This window comes from Emys orbicularis, chromosome 1 (assembly GCF_028017835.1).
Source record: "Emys orbicularis isolate rEmyOrb1 chromosome 1, rEmyOrb1.hap1, whole genome shotgun sequence".
Classification (NCBI taxonomy): Eukaryota; Metazoa; Chordata; order Testudines; family Emydidae; genus Emys; species Emys orbicularis.
In genome coordinates this window covers 168,226,392-168,243,743 of record NC_088683.1, presented here as the reverse complement: position 1 = coordinate 168,243,743, position 17,352 = coordinate 168,226,392, and the positions used below count along the sequence as shown (strand labels likewise).

Below are 17,352 nucleotides of genomic sequence, written 5' to 3'. Positions count from 1 at the left end.
AAGTTTCTGGAAAGCCCGGGAAGAGGATGGAATAGGCTTTACACTTACTATTTATCCTTTTGAGGGAGAAAACTAAGTTGAATCTCCTGCCTCTTGGATTTCAAGCATCCTAGATTTAGATTTGTTGTAACTGTAAAAATGCTTTGTAGCTGCACTAATTAGGTTGCTATTTGTGTAGAAAGATGTTCTGTTTTTCTTAAATGCATTCATTTGATGTGATTCAGTGGCTTAATTGAAGTGTAAATTATTTTCTAGCACTTCACTCTTTAATCATTGTGATTTACACTAGTTTCCCCAATGTTCCGACACTGTTTCAGTCTGCATGTGACTTTATGCTTATGATCTGGGAGTTGCGTGGCTTTTCAAAAAAGCCATCTTCATTCCACTGGAGTTCTGAGGCTTTTGCCCCAATTTAAATGTTCTCTCCAGCCTCACTTCACAGGGAGCCGCCACGTTGCAATAGCCATCCCCTTAACCGAGGAATAGAGGACTTGTATAAGAACTTGTGAAATTAATGAGTTCTCAGATATAAGGAACTGATAGGAAAGCTTGAGGGTGAAAAGAGAATGTGAGATATGACAGTATAATAGTTTAGTGTGAACTTTAGGTATTTTAAGGTAGCTTAATATATTGAAGTCCTGTGTATTTTATTTCCTGGAGTGTGATGTACACTCTACCCCTATATAACGCTGTCCTCGGGAGCCAGAAAATCTTACCGCATTATAGGTGAAACCGTGTTATATCGAACTTGCTTTGATCCGCCGGAGTGCACAGCCCTGCCCCCCCGGAGCACTGCTTTACCGCGTTATATCTGAATTAGTGTTATATTGGGGTAGAGGCGTATCAAGAATTGGGTACAAAACATTGTTTTCCTTTACAATGCAGTTTTAAGTTCCAGAAAATAGAAGGGTTTCTACATACCCTCTTACAAATATCCTTTTGGCAGTCCAGTATTCAAGAACAGCCTTATAGGATCTGGAAATTTCCAGTTAAGGTAGCCTCCCATAGATCCAAGGTCTGATTTCTCTTCCCATACCCCCCATTCATGTATGCTGAACAATTACTAAAGTTGCTGCAGATGCTGTGCTCTGACTGTTTGCAATCTATTTCTTCAGCAGTAAATTGTTTTGTTTTTTTGTTTTTTAAGATTGTTCAGAGTTAAGATAAGAACAAATTATAATTAAAGGCTATGAGATTTTTGTCTGAACTTTTTAAGTAACTTATGATACAGTAGTTTAAAGTTGCTACTCAGATTCTTCTTCAAATATATACAGCAATATTATCCAAGATTATACCAGCATGTACAGAATATTCTTGAAAATTCCAACTAGATTCCAAGTGTATATAATTAAACTTCCCTCTTCCTGTAGTAATAAAGCTCTGAGTACTTCAGATGAATTCTGTAAAAATTATATACTCCCTTTAACGCACTGCAGGGAGTTGGGGCTCAGATGGGAGACCTGGCCTTGTAAAGTATTTTTGTTGTTGTTGTTCTGTTTATAGGAGAATCCAAGTATCTTTGCTCCATTTGTGGGAAGTCTTTTCATAGAGCCTCAGGACTTAGTAAGCACATAAAGAAACACCAGCCAAAGCCTGAAATTCGTGGATATCAGTGTACTCAGTGAGTATAAATTGACCTTTAAGTCACTGGGATTATTAAAGACAGTTTCACTTGTGTCTCATGCTATAGTTGGTCACATGGAATTATTTAGAATAAAATATGTTAAACACTGGGGTGAAAAATGCACTTGTGAAGTTCATATAAGGACAAATGCAAAGTACTCCTCTTAGGAAGGAATAATCAGTTTGCACACATGCAAAATGGGAAATGACTGTCTAGGAAGGAACACTGCAGAAAGGTGTCTGGGGTCATAATAGATCACAAGCTAAATATGAGTAAACAGTGTACCACTGTTACTACATCCCAGAATGATGTTTGCTTTTTTTTTGCAACAGGAGTGTTGTAAGTAAGGCAGGAGAAGAAGGGGGGAGGGATAGCTCAGTGGTTTAAGCATTGGCCTGCTAAATCCAGGGTTGTCAGTTCAATCCTTGAGGGGGCCACTTAGGGATCTGGGGCAAAATCAGTACTTGGTCCTGCTAGTGAAGGCAGGGGGCTGGACTCGATGACCTTTCAAGGTCCCTTCCAGTTCTAGGAGATAGGATATCTCCATTCATTTTTTTTTACTCTGCACCGATAATGCCTCTACTGGAGTATTATGTCCATTTCTGGGAGCTGGGGGCCCATGGCCAGCAGCTAGGGGCCGGGAGCACGTGGTTGGGGCCCAAGCTGGGGGCAGGGTTGGAGCAGAGCTGGGGGCATAGTGGGGCTGGATGGCGCTCCCTTCCTGCTCTGCGCTGGGGCTGGCCCGGGCCCTGCTGCGATCCCCTAGTGGAGTGTCCCCCACAGTTTGGGGACCGCTGACATAAAAGTTACAAGGGAGAGAGAGAAAAAAATGTTCTCTTTAAGCTCTGAGGATAAGACAAGAAGCAATGAGCTAAAATTGCAGAAAGGGCAGTTTAGGTTGGACATTAGGAAAAACTTCCTAACTCTCATATTGGTTATGCACTGAAATAAATTGTCTAGGTAGGTTGTGGAATCTCCATTATTGGAGATTTTTAAGAGCAGGTTAGACAAATGCTTGCCAGGGGTGGTCTAGATAATACTTAGTTCTGCCACGAGGTCCCTTCCAGTCCTATGATTCTATATATTGGAGATGAAAGGCTTGATTAATATTACCTTGATCATGCTTGTCCCCACCCCAGATTCGATTTAGATAAGGTTGTTTGGGGGTTTTGTTTTTGTTTTTTTGTTTTTTTCCCCCATGGGTGTGTTACACTTTTCTCTAACAGTTTCAAAAGCAGTTTTAAAACTGTATTGGGTAGAGCTGGGAGAGTGGTAAGCTCTTCAGCAATGAAGGGTCTTCTGCCTGCTTCTGGTCTCATTTTACTATGTAACTAATCTCAGTTAAATTGGCACATGACTTTACATAATGTAGAATAATAGTATACATGGCAATAGCCTCATACAGTACAGAGTACACTGTGCTTAGCATATAGTCAACAATTATAATGATTAAATGGAAAAACATTTCATTAACTCAAATTTAAGGCTGCCTGGTGATAGCTTATGTCTTTCTTGAACGTTGAGTTCAGCAAAACAGAAATTTCCAAAAGAGTTAAGGTAAACACCTATGTAACCTTAACTCTTCCTCCTTGAACTTGCAATAGCTACTGGGAATGATCTGTATGCATTCCAACTTCATTCTCTGTGTTATGTGTAGGTGTATTGAATGGTGGAGGAATAAGTTGGAATGGCTTGCAAGATCTGTGATTGTGATGTGAGGAGATCTTGGGATTAGTTTGAGGAGCATTCTAGAGCTATGATTGTAATCTGAGTAGATATGGGTCTGAGTCCCCTCAACACCCACTCTCCATGTGTGTTGTCAAAGGAAGGAGGTGCCTGTGTATCTTGAGGTTCCAATGTGCATAATTTCAATACAGAATTGTGTAGACTGTCAGTAGTAGGGCACTGAGGTCTTCATGCCATGGATATTGTCAGTAGTGAGGTGGGATCTGAGAGTAGCCTGTGGATTTAATGGTGTGTAGGGAAAAGTATATGTTTAGATATCTTGTGTACAAGTGTGAAGGGGTTATAAAAGGGTATGAAGTGGTTATTACATTTTATAAGCGTGGTATTCTCTCGGGGGGGGAGTAAGCTCAGTGTTTGAGCGTACAGCAAGTGCAGGTAGTGCCTGTCCATTACAATGAAAAGGCAGGGTGGGAGTATGTGTGTTATGGATGTTTACCTTAACTCTGAATTTCCTGGGTTTCAGACATTTCAGTTTTACTGAGCTCAATATTCTGGCAGGACACGAGCTATCACTGGGCAACCATAACTCTGCGTTAACAGTTTTTTGCCATTTAATTTTCTAGGTTTTTAAACAGACGAATGTTTGTTAGTAGGAGTTAGTGTTCATTAGACTGTTCTAGTTCTCACTAGATTTGATATGCTACTTTGGCTAGATAATAGTCAAAAGACTTAGCTTGTATATAGTGCTTTTCATCAGTTGATCTCAAATAACTTTTATATCAGTAGCCCCATTTTACAGATAGGAAACTGAGTCTCAGAGGGGTGAAGTTATTTATCCAAGGTCATCCAGGAGGCTAGTGGCAGAGCTAGGAATAGTCCCAGCCCAGTGGTCTTTCCATTAAGTCTCACAGTTGCTGTGGGATTTGTCAGTGCTCCTCCCCCCTTGTACATTTTGTTATAGTGGAGTGGGGATAATTGTTGCTTTGAAATGTTTGCAGTGAAGAAGAGCTCGGTATAACCCCAAAAGCTTATGTCTCTCACAAACAGAAGTAGGTCCAATGAAAGATATTTCCTCGCACACCTTGTGTCTCTAGCTGCTAACAAGGCTCATGAGAGAAATCTCATCCATGGTCTGTGACCCAGATCCTTGACCGTTTTATTACATGGTAGCTACAGTAACTTTAAGCATGTGAAAGAAAACTGGGGTGTGTGTGTGTGTGTCCTTGTCCACCCAGTTTCCATCCCATTAAGCCATTAGTTGGCACTGTAGAAGCCATAAACATGTAAGAAGTTGCTCTATATTATATCCTGCCCTATGTTGCTGTGTACACATATAACAGGCAGCAGTTTACTGGAGGACCATATGCTACCTTGGTTATGTATCCCGAGCTGCACACTGAACTGGGCTCTTCACTACCACTATTCACCCCCAGCTGGTGTTTAAATTTGTTACCTTCATTCCCTTCACCCCAGATCCCTGCCCACATGAAAGGGCAGGAAAGAGGCCAGATCCCTGCAGAGGTCCCAGCACATACACAGAAGGGGATAATTCAGAGCTGACAGGTGCCTCCCGGCCCTTGCAGCCACAACTTCCTTTGCTACCCTTGCATAGCTGAGAGTTGCATTGACCTAACTTGGAAATAGTCAAATGCAATCACTTGAAAAATACCGTTCCCTTAATACATTTAGGTTCACAGGTATATTTAAATTCCTGGTGCGTTAGAACAAACAATTGAAAATCTCCCCCAAACAAAAAGATTTTGTTTTGAGGAGATTCTTTCAAATTTATTTTCAAAAGCACAAATGACAATTGGCACCTAATTGCAGTTTATGCCTTTGAAAATCTTCCCTTTATTATATACACATGCAAAATTATTTACTACTTACATTGCAGATATGGTTTTAATGAGAATTAATATGTATTTGTAACACTTTTTGAAAAGTGTCTAACGTTGTGCTATCATTGTATATTAATAAGCATATAAGTTTTTCCTAACTGTAGACAAGAACTCACTTTAACTCCATGGCATTTTATTGGTTTTTTAATAGCTTGTAACATTGACAGAAATTGATTTTTTTTTTCCTTTGGGTTTCCAAAGGGGGACTATACATGGACTAATTAAATATATTGGAGGGGAGAAAATAAGTATTTTTGGAGGGGAAATAATTGAAACCAGTTTACATTCTCTCAGCCATGACTATACTGCACTATCTAGATTAGGTGATTGAGAAACATGTAGATGTACCAATTCTGAAGGACTTGGGATAACGCTTCGTCCTCCACAATGAAGACCTCTACTAAGTGTGTGTGAGGGGATGGTATAATTCATGTTTGTCATAAAAGAATTGATCTTGACCAACTAAAGCTGACAGTCGTCAGCATTTTGTCTCAAACTTCTGTTCTTCTCTGGCTCTGTAGCTCGGCTCAGTTCCTCAGATCTCCATCCAGCCTCTCTTCTGAGCTTTTGTCTTAGTCAGGCAAACCTTTACACATCTGGGGATCCTCTCTGGTACACCCTAGGAGGTTTGCCAGATGAAGAAGGCACCTTCTCCCTAGAAGATCGTCTTCTCTGACAACTTTGCCTAAGAGCTTCTCTCTTTTCTATATATTCCCTGTTGTTAAGTGACTTGGATAATGGGGCATTATGTCAGGGAGAGGAGGAGGCTTTCTGGCAAAGATGCCTGAGAAGCAGAGTTTATTGATCCGCTGTAGAAGAAGCACCTTCTTGATCATGCATATTCCTGTGGCTTGCTAAAGAGGAGCTGGTGAACTGTGGCCTCCCATGGAGCTGTTATGGGAGGGCATGGATGTGGGGAGGGATTAGGGAAATTTGGGTTGAGGGATTGGCGGGGGGAGTGTCTTTGAGAAGCAGAGCTAGCAGTTGTGTTGAATGTGCTTGAGCAATCTGAACAGTAAAGCAATTAAATGTCTGCTTTCCGAGTTAATCCTCCATGGTTCCAGAAAAAGAGATGCCAGTTCCTTCATAAGCATAGCTCTTCTAGCTTATAGAACAACACTTTGTGTACTGTAACTTGTGATGTCCTAACTCTCCATAACTCTTTTTTTGGGTACTGGATAGGAGTTGTACAAACTTTTTTCCCCTATAACAGAGCAATTAAAGGAAATCAGCTTTCCATAACCGATAAAGGGAAAATATGCCTGAAGCCCATAATATAAATTTCAGATCTTTAAATTAGCTGCTGTTCCTTTTAATCTCCCTTAGTGTAGAAGAGGATTACATAGCTAATATAATTGTTGATACTGTAAACCTTGTCTACTTCATGAAGTATTCCAGTCTTTTAAAATTACCAATATATACTAGGCTTTAGGCAACAGTTTTTTTGTGCCATTGACATCGTGGTCCAGGATCCTCATTTTTGAACAATCCTCCCTCCATAGTTATCTTCATCTCATTATGATCCTGTCTTATGTGGGAGTCTGAAACCTTTATTGTTACAGGTGTGAAAAAAGTTTCTATGAAGCTCGGGATCTCCGGCAGCACATGAACAAGCATCTTGGTGTGAAGCCGTTCCAGTGTGAGTTCTGTGGGAAGTGTTACAGTTGGAAGAAAGATTGGTATTCCCATGTGAAGTCCCATTCTGTCACAGATCCTTACAGGTGAGTGAGGGTCAGTTCACAACTAATGTAAGCTGAGCACACTAAGGTGTTGCAGACCCACAGCTCTAATTAGACCAATGAGGATCTGTTCCCGAATGACATTGCCAAGAGCTATCCATAGGTACAAGGATGTAGCTTTCAGCAACAGATATAAAAGAATAACTACATATGATGATCTCAATTGAAGAAGAGGATCTTGAATGTTTATGGATCAGTGTCCTAACAGATAAAGCACAAGATGGGATGCTAGTTGGTGTCTACTACAGACCACCAAATCACACTAGAGAAAAGGATAACTGGCTCCTTAATATATAGGGGGGGGAAAGCTGCGTGATCTTGGGGGACTTCAATCTGAGTGACATGCTGGAGCTCCTAGGCTGCCAGTAGTAAAAAGTCTTTGGAATTTCTAAAACTGGTAAAGGACAATTTCCCAATTCAGCAAATGTTGCTTCCAACATGGGGGGGAATTCTATATTAGACCTCATCTTGATAGATAAAGGTATTGATCACACAACTGAAAATTAGTGGTTGCTGCATGATACAAGTGATCATGACTTGATTACATTTGTTGTGTGCAAACAGAATGAAGTGCAAGCCAGTAATACACACACACACAAACATACACTTGGTGCTTTAAAAGAGCTAATTTCATAAAGCTGAAAACAATTATGAGTCAAATTAGCCAGGAGAGAGTGTTTTTGCCCCAAAAACAACAATCCCGGAATTCACAGAGAGAGGTTAGTTGGCTTAAAAAAAACAGTGTGGCTTAGAGGGGAAGTGAAAGCAGATCGCGCTCTCTCACTCTCTCTTGTGTAAGAAAGCTAGCTTTCTCGCTCAGTTGCGGAATTGTTTCTTTTTAGCAGAATTCCTTTCCCCAGCTGATTTGACTTATTGTTTATCAGCTTTGTGAAAATGGTACTTTTAAAGCAGTGTGTGTGTGTGTGTGTGTGTGTTACTGGCTTAACTTTATTCTGTTTGCATACAACAAATGTAGTCAAGTCATGATCATTTGTGTCACTAAGCAACCATTAAATTTCAGTTGTGTGATCAATATATATGCGGGGGGCGGGAGCGGGAGGCTTGGAAAGATTAAATGTAGTGACACACATCTGGTTTCACTTCCCCTCTAAGACATTTACTGATTTTAAAAAAAGTAATCCTTCCAAGTCTAAATATAAATTAGAAGCGATCAACTTCCCCTTTTTTCTGTTGATTTTGTGTGTTGTGTCTCTCTCTCTCGTTGAATGATTAAATTTTTATCGGTATATGTTGGTAAATGTTAATTTCGCTGTACACACAAAAAACTGACAAAAATATTTCTATTGATGGTAATCAAAATGTACAGATAGGCGAAGTAAGAAAAATGCTGCTTGAGATCTTACTAGAGTCAAAATTCAGTGATTTAGACTTTTGAATTAGACTTGTGACAGACTAGTGAATTAATAGTATAAACAGGTGTGATTTGGAGTTTAAGGATATTTACAGTCAACATGACAGGTCAAAATATACAGTTTGTGTTTTAATGGTTTGTAAAGCTTTAATTGTCTGACCACCCTCCAATAATTTCCCGCAACTGTGAACATTTAAATAGATAAAAATCTAAAATAATGCTTAAAAATAAACATCAATATCTGTTGAAATTCTGGAAAAAAGTCAAATTCTGCAAAGCCTATTTATATTAATTGCTAGAAATTGTAGAAAATTGATAAGAGAAGCAAAAAATCACAAGGAAAATTCAATAACCAGCAAAATTAAGGACAATAAGGAGTTTTTTAAATATGTGAGGAACAAAAGGAATCCTAACAATGGTATTGGTCCATTGCTAGACAGAAATAGTACAATTTTCAATAATAATGCAGAAAAGGCAGTGTTCAATAAATATCTTGTGTGTTTGGGAAAAGGTCAGATGATTTCATAATCAAAAATCACAGGAGAGTGGTATAATGCCAATCAAAATGGATTTATGGAAAATAGATCCTGTCAAACTAACTTCATCTTTTTCTGATGGGATTAGATTCTAAGGCCAGAAGAGACCATTGTGATCATCTAGTCTGACCTGCATAACACAGGCCATAGAACTACTCCAGAATAATACATGTTCTTGAAAAAATCCACATTTGATTTAGAAATCCACCACAACCTTTGGCAAATTGTTCCGATTGTTGATTACCCTCACTGTTAAAAATGTATGCCTTATTTCCAGTGAGAAATTGTCTAGCTTCAGCTTCCAACCACTGGACCTTGTTATACCTTTCTCTCCTAGATTGAAGAGCTTGTTATCAAATATTTACTCCCATGTTAAGAACTTGTAGACTGTGTTCAAGTCACCCCTTAACCTTCACTTTGTTAAGCTAAATAGAACAAGCTCCTCGAGTCTGTGGCCTGGTCTACATTTAAAAATTAGATCAACGAAGTTGTGTTGCTCAGGGCTGTCGAAAAAATTTGCTCCCTGAGCACAGTAGTTAGGTTGACCTAACCCCCACTGTCAACCTAGCTACCACATCTTGGAGAGGTGTATTAACTACATTGATAGAAACACCCTTTCTGTCAGTGTAGAAGTATCTGCACTACAGCGGCATAGCTGCAGCTTTTCTGCTATAGCGCTTGTAGTGTAAATGTAGCCTATCACTATACGGCATGCTGTCTAATCCTTTAATTGTTCTCGTGGCTCTTCCAATCCCTTTCCAATTTATCAACATCCTTCTTGAATTGTGGACAACAGAACTGGAGACAGTATTCCAGCAGCAGTCACACCAGTAACAAATACAGAGGTAAAATAACCTCTTTATTCCTACAAGTTTTGATTTATGAAGATACTAATGTTGATGTAATATACTTAAACTTCTGTAAGGAATTTGGCATAGTGCTGCACAATATTTTGATTAAGAAACTAGAACTATACAAAATTAACATGGCACACATTAAATGTGCTAACTGATATGTCTCAAAATGTAATTGTAAATGGGAAATGATCATCGAGCAGATGTTTGCAAACAACACAGATTCAGAGAGCGGTAAGTAATGAAGAGGATGGATCACTGAAACAGATGGATTTGGAACTACATCCAGTTCCCTTCAGTATCTTCCGGGAAAACTGAAGGCTGATAAAGTTCCCCATGGAATGCTTTCAGGAAACAAAATGGGGATACATCAGAATTACTGGGCATCACTAGCATACACTTCAGGATCCTGAGCCCCATCTGTTCATCAGTAAACTTTGTTTAGGTTTTTATAAAAGATGCAGCACATGGTTAGCATTTTAGTCCATGTCCATTAGGCCTTTCCTGTGGGTGGCAAATTAATAATTGTACATGGAGGAGTTATGGTTATGTTCATTGGTTGAATTCTTGCATTTCTTAAAACATATTTTCCCCTAATGTGAAAATAGCACAAACTAGGTCACTAAGGCCAGAAGCAAACTTATTAGTACGAAGAATATATGCTATACTATGTCAAAACATTTTCTTTGCATTAATAATGTACAAATAAAAGTGTTTGACTTAGCCAGTACTTCCAAATTCAAATATCATCTAGAAAATAGCATTGAGAGGATCCTGTAGGCTATTCCCTAAAGTGAATGAGGGAAGATGGGTAATACAACAAACTTAGTTATTTGGGGTACCTTACTTCTGCCCTCACACCTCCATCATTTTCCACATATGCCTGCATAGTATGCATCCTCAAAGATAACAATATGAGCTACAAGTATTAATGCATGTGAAACTTTAGGGGGATTAGTATATCTTGGGCACAGTTAGAAAAGTTTGGTTATTAATCTGTGTGGTTTTGCTAATGTGGAACGGTGAGTGGAAGCTTGCGTCCAGGATTAAGAAAGCATGTGGGTGTAGTCTCATGGCACAATAATATTTTAAAATCTGAAACCATCTCTCTTACATTGGAGCATCAAAATCTAACATCTTTAATTATAAAACTGGCATCCCTTTAAACTTCCCCTGTTTGAGTTAAAAGGCATTTTAAAAGCTTAACCTAAAGTAGGCATGGGATAATGATTTCAAGCATGTTTTCTGTATCTAACAGGTATTCTTTTCACATTTTAGATGTAATGTGTGTGGCAAAGAATTCTACGAGAAAGCTTTGTATAGAAGACATGTAAAGAAAGCCACTCATGGGAAGAAAGGGAGAGCAAAGCAAAATCTGGAACGTGTGTGTGAGCACTGTGGAAGAAAATTCACCCAACTGCGAGAATACAGACGACACATGAATAATCATGAGGGTACGCAGAAAATAAGTGTTTGTATCCTTTCTGTAAAACTACTAGTATTTTAACAAATAATATGTTTTAGGGTCCCCATGAGTGGGGAGCCACAGGGAAGTAGTTATGGATCATCAAGTCAACAGAAAGTAGATTTACACTCATCCTGTTGTTTAACATGTTTCTAGAGACTTCCAAAAGTAGACAGAATCTTTCTAAAACCTTATAGCACCGGTCATGCAAATGGTCACAAAAGGTGTATTCTCAGTACTCTGAAGGGTTGTAATAAAAACACATTTTCAGGAGTTTCTGTGAGACTACGTTAAAGTTTTGTGTGTGGGGAATTAATATTGTGTAAAAATTATAAAAAAATATTCAACTTCTAAATATTTTATCTCACCTCTTGCCCCCCACCTCCACCCCAAAAAAAAAAAAAGCGAGAGAGCAAGAGTGTGAGTGATTGGTTTCAAACACTTGGAAACAATATTTTTAAGAGTTTATTTTTTTTCGACTGAAATTTGTCAGTTCATTAGTTTACAGTGGAGACTAAAACCTTTAAGCATTTTGGGGACAATATGAACAGGACGGGTGTAATTAAAAAGTTTCCAATATATGCATAAGCATTTCATAAGGAAGCTCAGCATGTGACTTGGAATAATTGAATAGTCTGACTATGTACTTCTACACACAAGTTGCTATATTGTGGCAAAAATCACTTTTTCTAAACATCTTACCGATAAAGAACTGTTAATAATAAGTCTAAAATCTCATTCACTGCTGGGGTAGAAATTTAAGTGTTTACATTAAAAAAAGAAGCAACTATAATGTCCCATAATTTTCTGCCATAAATCTGTAGCAGCGGTAATATAGGAAGTTAGCGCTGAGATTGTTTCTTTTGTACGTCAGTGCAAATAGCGATCATACATACATTATATATAATTGTGTGTGTGTGTATATATATATATACAATTTATAATTGTGTATATATAATAATAATTTTGCTATACACAGTCTGGAGGAAGAAATTATTTGTGGCCAATATCAAACTAGGGATTTCAGGCTCAGTGGAAGATGGACACACAACTGTGCAGAAATTAACAAAAATCAGTGGAGTAGGATTTGGGTTAGCAAGATGCCACGCAGTACATTTGGAGGAGAGATGGCACCAAACGGAAAGGCAGAATGGGAGACATGGATGTAACAGTGAGACTCTGTGCCTCAGGCACTCCTAAGGCTACACACATAATATGGAGATATGCTCCATATAAGTGCCCATGTAAAGTTTCAGGGCTTTTTCTATGCCTGCACAGATCCCCATTAACTGTCTGTTGCATCTCTATGAATAGCGATTGTAGTCTCTCCAGACCCATTTCATTACCTTTGATACCTCTCTACTAGTTAACCCAACCTGGTACTTCTACCTCACAGATTTAAATGAAAATTATAGTTAGACGAAATATGGTTTTAAGAAATAGAAGCACTATAAACACAGAGAGAAGCTTTAAAACCTGATCTGGTGGCATTTCAGAATGATATATAATGGCATGAAATAAAAAGAAACTTTGTAACTATATCAGAAAACATTTTCTGAAATCAAATAACTTGGTTAGGAGATGGTTTGTTGGAGATGATCAAAAGCAGACTAGAAGCAAGATCCTTTTAAGGGAAAATCCTGTCCAGCGATGGAATAGTTTAGATGGGCCACAAGGTTTTTGTCAAGCCTCTCCTCTTCTGATGTTCTGTAACTTACAGGCAAAGCACAATTTAGTAATGATTATGTTGTAACTCTTGACCTCTATCTATGAGGTTCAGCTGTACTTCTAGGATGGGATTTCCTAACCCACTCAGCATTGGCCTTCAAAGAACAAGGCCATGCTGAGTACTTGTGAAAATAGCCCCTGTAATGTATTATTCATTTGTATTACAATAGGACCCAAAGGCCCCAGTGCACTACAAACATATAGTAGGAGGCTCTTCCCTCCAAGAGCTCAGTCTGGATTAACGTATCTGATAGAGTTGTGTATCCTTCCCTCTAGTAGACTCTTGCTCTGGGCTGAGGGGTTTTGCAGCAGTCTTCAAATATTATATAATGCACTCAACATTTGTAAATAAGATTTTATTCACGTCTCTTTTGCTCTGTGATATGCGAATAGCAATTGTACCTCATGGTTACCTATGAGAACAGTGGTTTTCAACCTTTTTTCATTGGCGGACGCCTAAAAAATTTCAAATGGAGGTGCGGACCCCTTTGGAAATCTTAGGCATAGTCTGTGGACTCCTAGGGGTCCACGGACCATAGGTTGAAAGCCACTGTTCTATAGTAACAACAACCTTTCGCTGACTCCTTAGACATAGTCTGTGGACCCCCAGGAGTCCGCCGACCACAGTTTGAAAACCACTGTATTAGAATGTTATCTTTTGTGCCTGGAATTTCTCATTCTCATTTACACAGATTTACAAAAACTAATAATCTTCCTTCTCTTGTTTTGGTGATCAGGTGTTAAGCCTTTTGAATGTCTGACTTGCGGAGTAGCCTGGGCTGATGCACGTTCCTTGAAGCGTCATGTGAGGACACATACTGGAGAACGACCATATGTCTGTCCAGTATGCAATGAAGCTTACATAGATGCCCGGACGCTACGGAAGCATATGACCAAGTTCCACAGGGATTATGTACCTTGCAAAATTATGCTGGAAAAGGACACCCTTCAGTTTCATAACCAGGGGACGCAGGTGGAACATGCCATCAGTATTTTAACAGCAGACATGCAAGAACAAGAAGCAGAGATTAGCATTGGCAGTGAGGAGATTGAGACTGTGGTAGTGACAGGAGAAACAATTGAAGCTGTTGCAGCTACTGAGGAATGTACATCAGTATCCACTCTTTCTGACCAAAGCATCATGCAGGTGGTGAATTACGTATTGGCACAACAGCAAGGACAGAAAACAGCTGAGGTTACACAAGCCATTGAAACTGTAAAAGTAGAAGTGGCCCACATTTCAGAAACAGAGTGAACACCATCTCTAACAGAGAGCAAGAAGAGTGTAGTATTGTCATGTAACAAGCTAAGTATTAACTGTGAGTATTTGAGGCTTACAGTAATACTGACTTTGATACTGAATCTCCTGTATTGAGTTTCTTGGCTGCAGAATGATATCGCACAATGCACTGGTTTAAAAAAAAAAAAAAAAAAAGGTAAAAGTGCAGATACTTCAGTACTGAGCAAGAGTTTGGAAGACTGATTTCTGCATCAGTCATAATCAATTAGTACAGAACGGTCTAAAAATAAAATATTTCCTGTGTAATGGCAGTAAGTATCATGTTGGAAATTTTTTTATGAACTTTTACAAAGAAGCTGTGCTAGAATTGTACAGCTGTTTCAGTAGAATTTTGCCTTTGTTTTAATATGTATTTCATCAGGGTCAGTGAATGAAGTTTAAGTGATGGGTTCTGTCCTCTTTTCTTTCACTCCCCAAATCAGGGGATGTTGGACTGCTGTGGAGTGTGTGTTGCCTTGTGAGGGGCTGGAAACCTGTGGTATGGGGTCTTTTCCCTTTAGGTAGATGTGCTAATTGTGTATAAATCTACAAAGTGTGCTCCAGAAATTTTGCAAAATTAGCTTAAACTCCTCAGGACTGTGTGGCAGGTCAGTACACTTAAGGATTCTGCAAACCGATGTAAAATGATTTGCATAACCATGTAACTGTAACCAAATTTACTCTGTGAGGTCCATTGGAATCTGGGGGGGAAACTCTGTCACTGGCGAGCAGTTACTTCCATAAGTACAATGGGATCAATAGGGCTACTCAAATAAGTAACTGCTCTTCAGTGTGAATAAGGGGTTTAGTCTGGCCCTATATGTGCAACCCTGTTTAATTTATTTTGCTAATTGTTCAATTGTGTAAACAAAGCTTTACACTGCTTCGTTGTACTTACCCAAGGCAGGCAAACTAATGATGGATGTAGAACTCTTCTAATTTTATATTAAATTTATGTGGAAATTTCCACATGAAAAAAGTTAAGTGTAATTGGGTGCAGTTCTTTGGGAATGGGACACTGTAGAAATCATCTGGTTTTCCAATTACTGTATCATGGAGAATTGTTATTGAGAAGCGGGGATGGTGGGAGTTGTTAATTCCAAAAGGGACAGACAGTAGCATTAGGATTGAATAATATGAATGTCATAATATCATGTTAAAAACTAAATTTGTGATAAATATGCTGGAAATCTCCAAAGGCTTATTACACCACAGCTACATGAAAACACGTGTAAGGCAGGCTGTTAACCCTGTTGCATCTCCTCATCTTTGTGGAAGAACTTTCAGTCTCTGTAGGTTAATGTGTTAAAATAAAATGAAGTGGAAATATTTGTTCTAATATTAAAGAAATCCTATGCAATGAAGTTGCTAGTATCTTTTTCAGTGAATATATAATTCCCCTGGCTTTTGCTGGAAGCAGAAGCCCTGTCTCTGTCTCTCCCAGCCCTGCCAATCTCTCATACTTGATAAAATCATTGTATCATGGCCATACTGCTGTGCATGTATTGAGAGACCTGCCAATCCACTTTCATGTGTATTAAAACAACATATATGTTTGGCATATTTGTAATTCATTATCTTTCAGTAAGATACAGCTCCAGATTGAAGGCAACAGACCTATAGCAATGAATGAGAGAGACAGTGTCATCCAATCCTATATGCGCAACAGGCGAAAAATGAACGACTTAAGCACGTACGTACATGAGGATAGCTGAGACCACCTTTGAATTAGTATCCTTACATTAGTTTCAGCCTTTGTGGTGATATAATCTACTCTCATTCTGTAATATGCATACTGAGAGTGTTTAGTTCAGGGACTAAAACAGAAGATGTAGATGTAGTTTTGAGTTCATGTTCTGAAATGATCTAGCATAAAAGCTTGTACTGCAAAAGTATTCAAGGGGGGTAAGACCACTGGTCCCTGCTAGATAAACTTAACAAATTTGGTTATATTACAGTTTTCTTGTGCAGCCTGTGAAACTGGCTTGCCTTACACATTAACAAAATATGGGGCAAAATCCCTGACAAGGTGTCTAACTCATTTGAATTAACATTTCTGTAATGTTCCATCACTTAGCTGAAATATCTCAATTTAGTAGGCTGTAAAACAAACCACTTCTGTGTATTTTGCATGCATGTAGATAAGCTGTTGAAAATCTTACTTTTAAAAAAGCAATAACTAATGCAATTACATTGAGTTACTGCCTTGGGTCTGAACTGAGCTGTAGGTTACTGTATTCCAAAGATCAAAATGTCTTCTGTGAGAACCAAACATGATGGTGATTTCATATTATTCACATTTACCTTGTAACCTCTTATAATTGTGCTAGTCTCTAAATATTGCAATGGAGTAAAATTGCACAAAACATACATTTGAAAAAATAGTGCTAGTTGTTTTTTCCTGAACACTTGTATACCCAAAAACATTATGGACAAGCACCCTGGAAAGATCAGTCCATCATAATATAAACTAAAAACAGAGGTAAGTGTAACAGTTCTTATAGCCATTATAATGTGAAAAGATTTTAATAGATTGTTAGATAAATTTCCAAATTTTCTGAGTACTAGTAATTTATGCGTAAGTATATATTGATAAAGTTGTGAGGAAACATGTTCAGGATAACTATTTGTAAATATTGTTTAGAACTTCAATTGTATATTCAGTGTACTACCTTACAACACAATACTTGTTAGCATCTTAATTAATCCTTGGGCACTTTTATTTATCCATTCCTCTGGAGACAAAGGAGTCAGTTGAATTTAAAAGAAAAAAAGTATAATGTCTTCTGTAAGAACGAAAATATTTGTTTTAATTGGCTTTATGACCTGCCACTCAATAAAATTACAGAAAAGTTGTTACATAAACAAAAAATCAAGCCAAGAATATGAAAGTTAAAGGCTACGGCACCTCTTCCTTAATGCGTACAGTTGTGCCTTAATTTTTTTCAGAATGGCATACGGTAAGTAGGGGAGTATCATTTAGCCTTGCTGTTCCTGGATTTGTGAGGTTGCCTTTATTTATTTATTTTTAAATACACCTCTTAAATTACTAGTTTGAGAGGTTACTACCCTACCACAATTTATGTGAAATCAGGCCATAAACATGAGCATTTGATTGTTGAAGCTAGATTTTTTGTTTATAAAAACTCGTGAGAAACTCAGTCTATTTCT

At 38.4% G+C, this 17,352-nt stretch overlaps 1 protein-coding gene across 1 annotated transcript in view; it reads left to right on the top strand.

Moving 5' to 3' along the window:
- Positions 1-14,320, top strand: part of ZBTB11 (zinc finger and BTB domain containing 11) — a 34,594-nt gene extending 20,274 nt beyond the window's left edge. The window contains exons 8-11 of the mRNA XM_065405008.1: positions 1,504-1,621; positions 6,771-6,929; positions 10,988-11,163; positions 13,640-14,320. Coding sequence (XP_065261080.1) covers positions 1,504-1,621; positions 6,771-6,929; positions 10,988-11,163; positions 13,640-14,157 — 971 coding nt within the window. The 3' untranslated portion in view covers positions 14,158-14,320. The remainder of the gene's footprint in view (positions 1-1,503; positions 1,622-6,770; positions 6,930-10,987; positions 11,164-13,639) is intronic.
- The last annotated feature ends 3,032 nt before the right edge of the window (positions 14,321-17,352 follow it).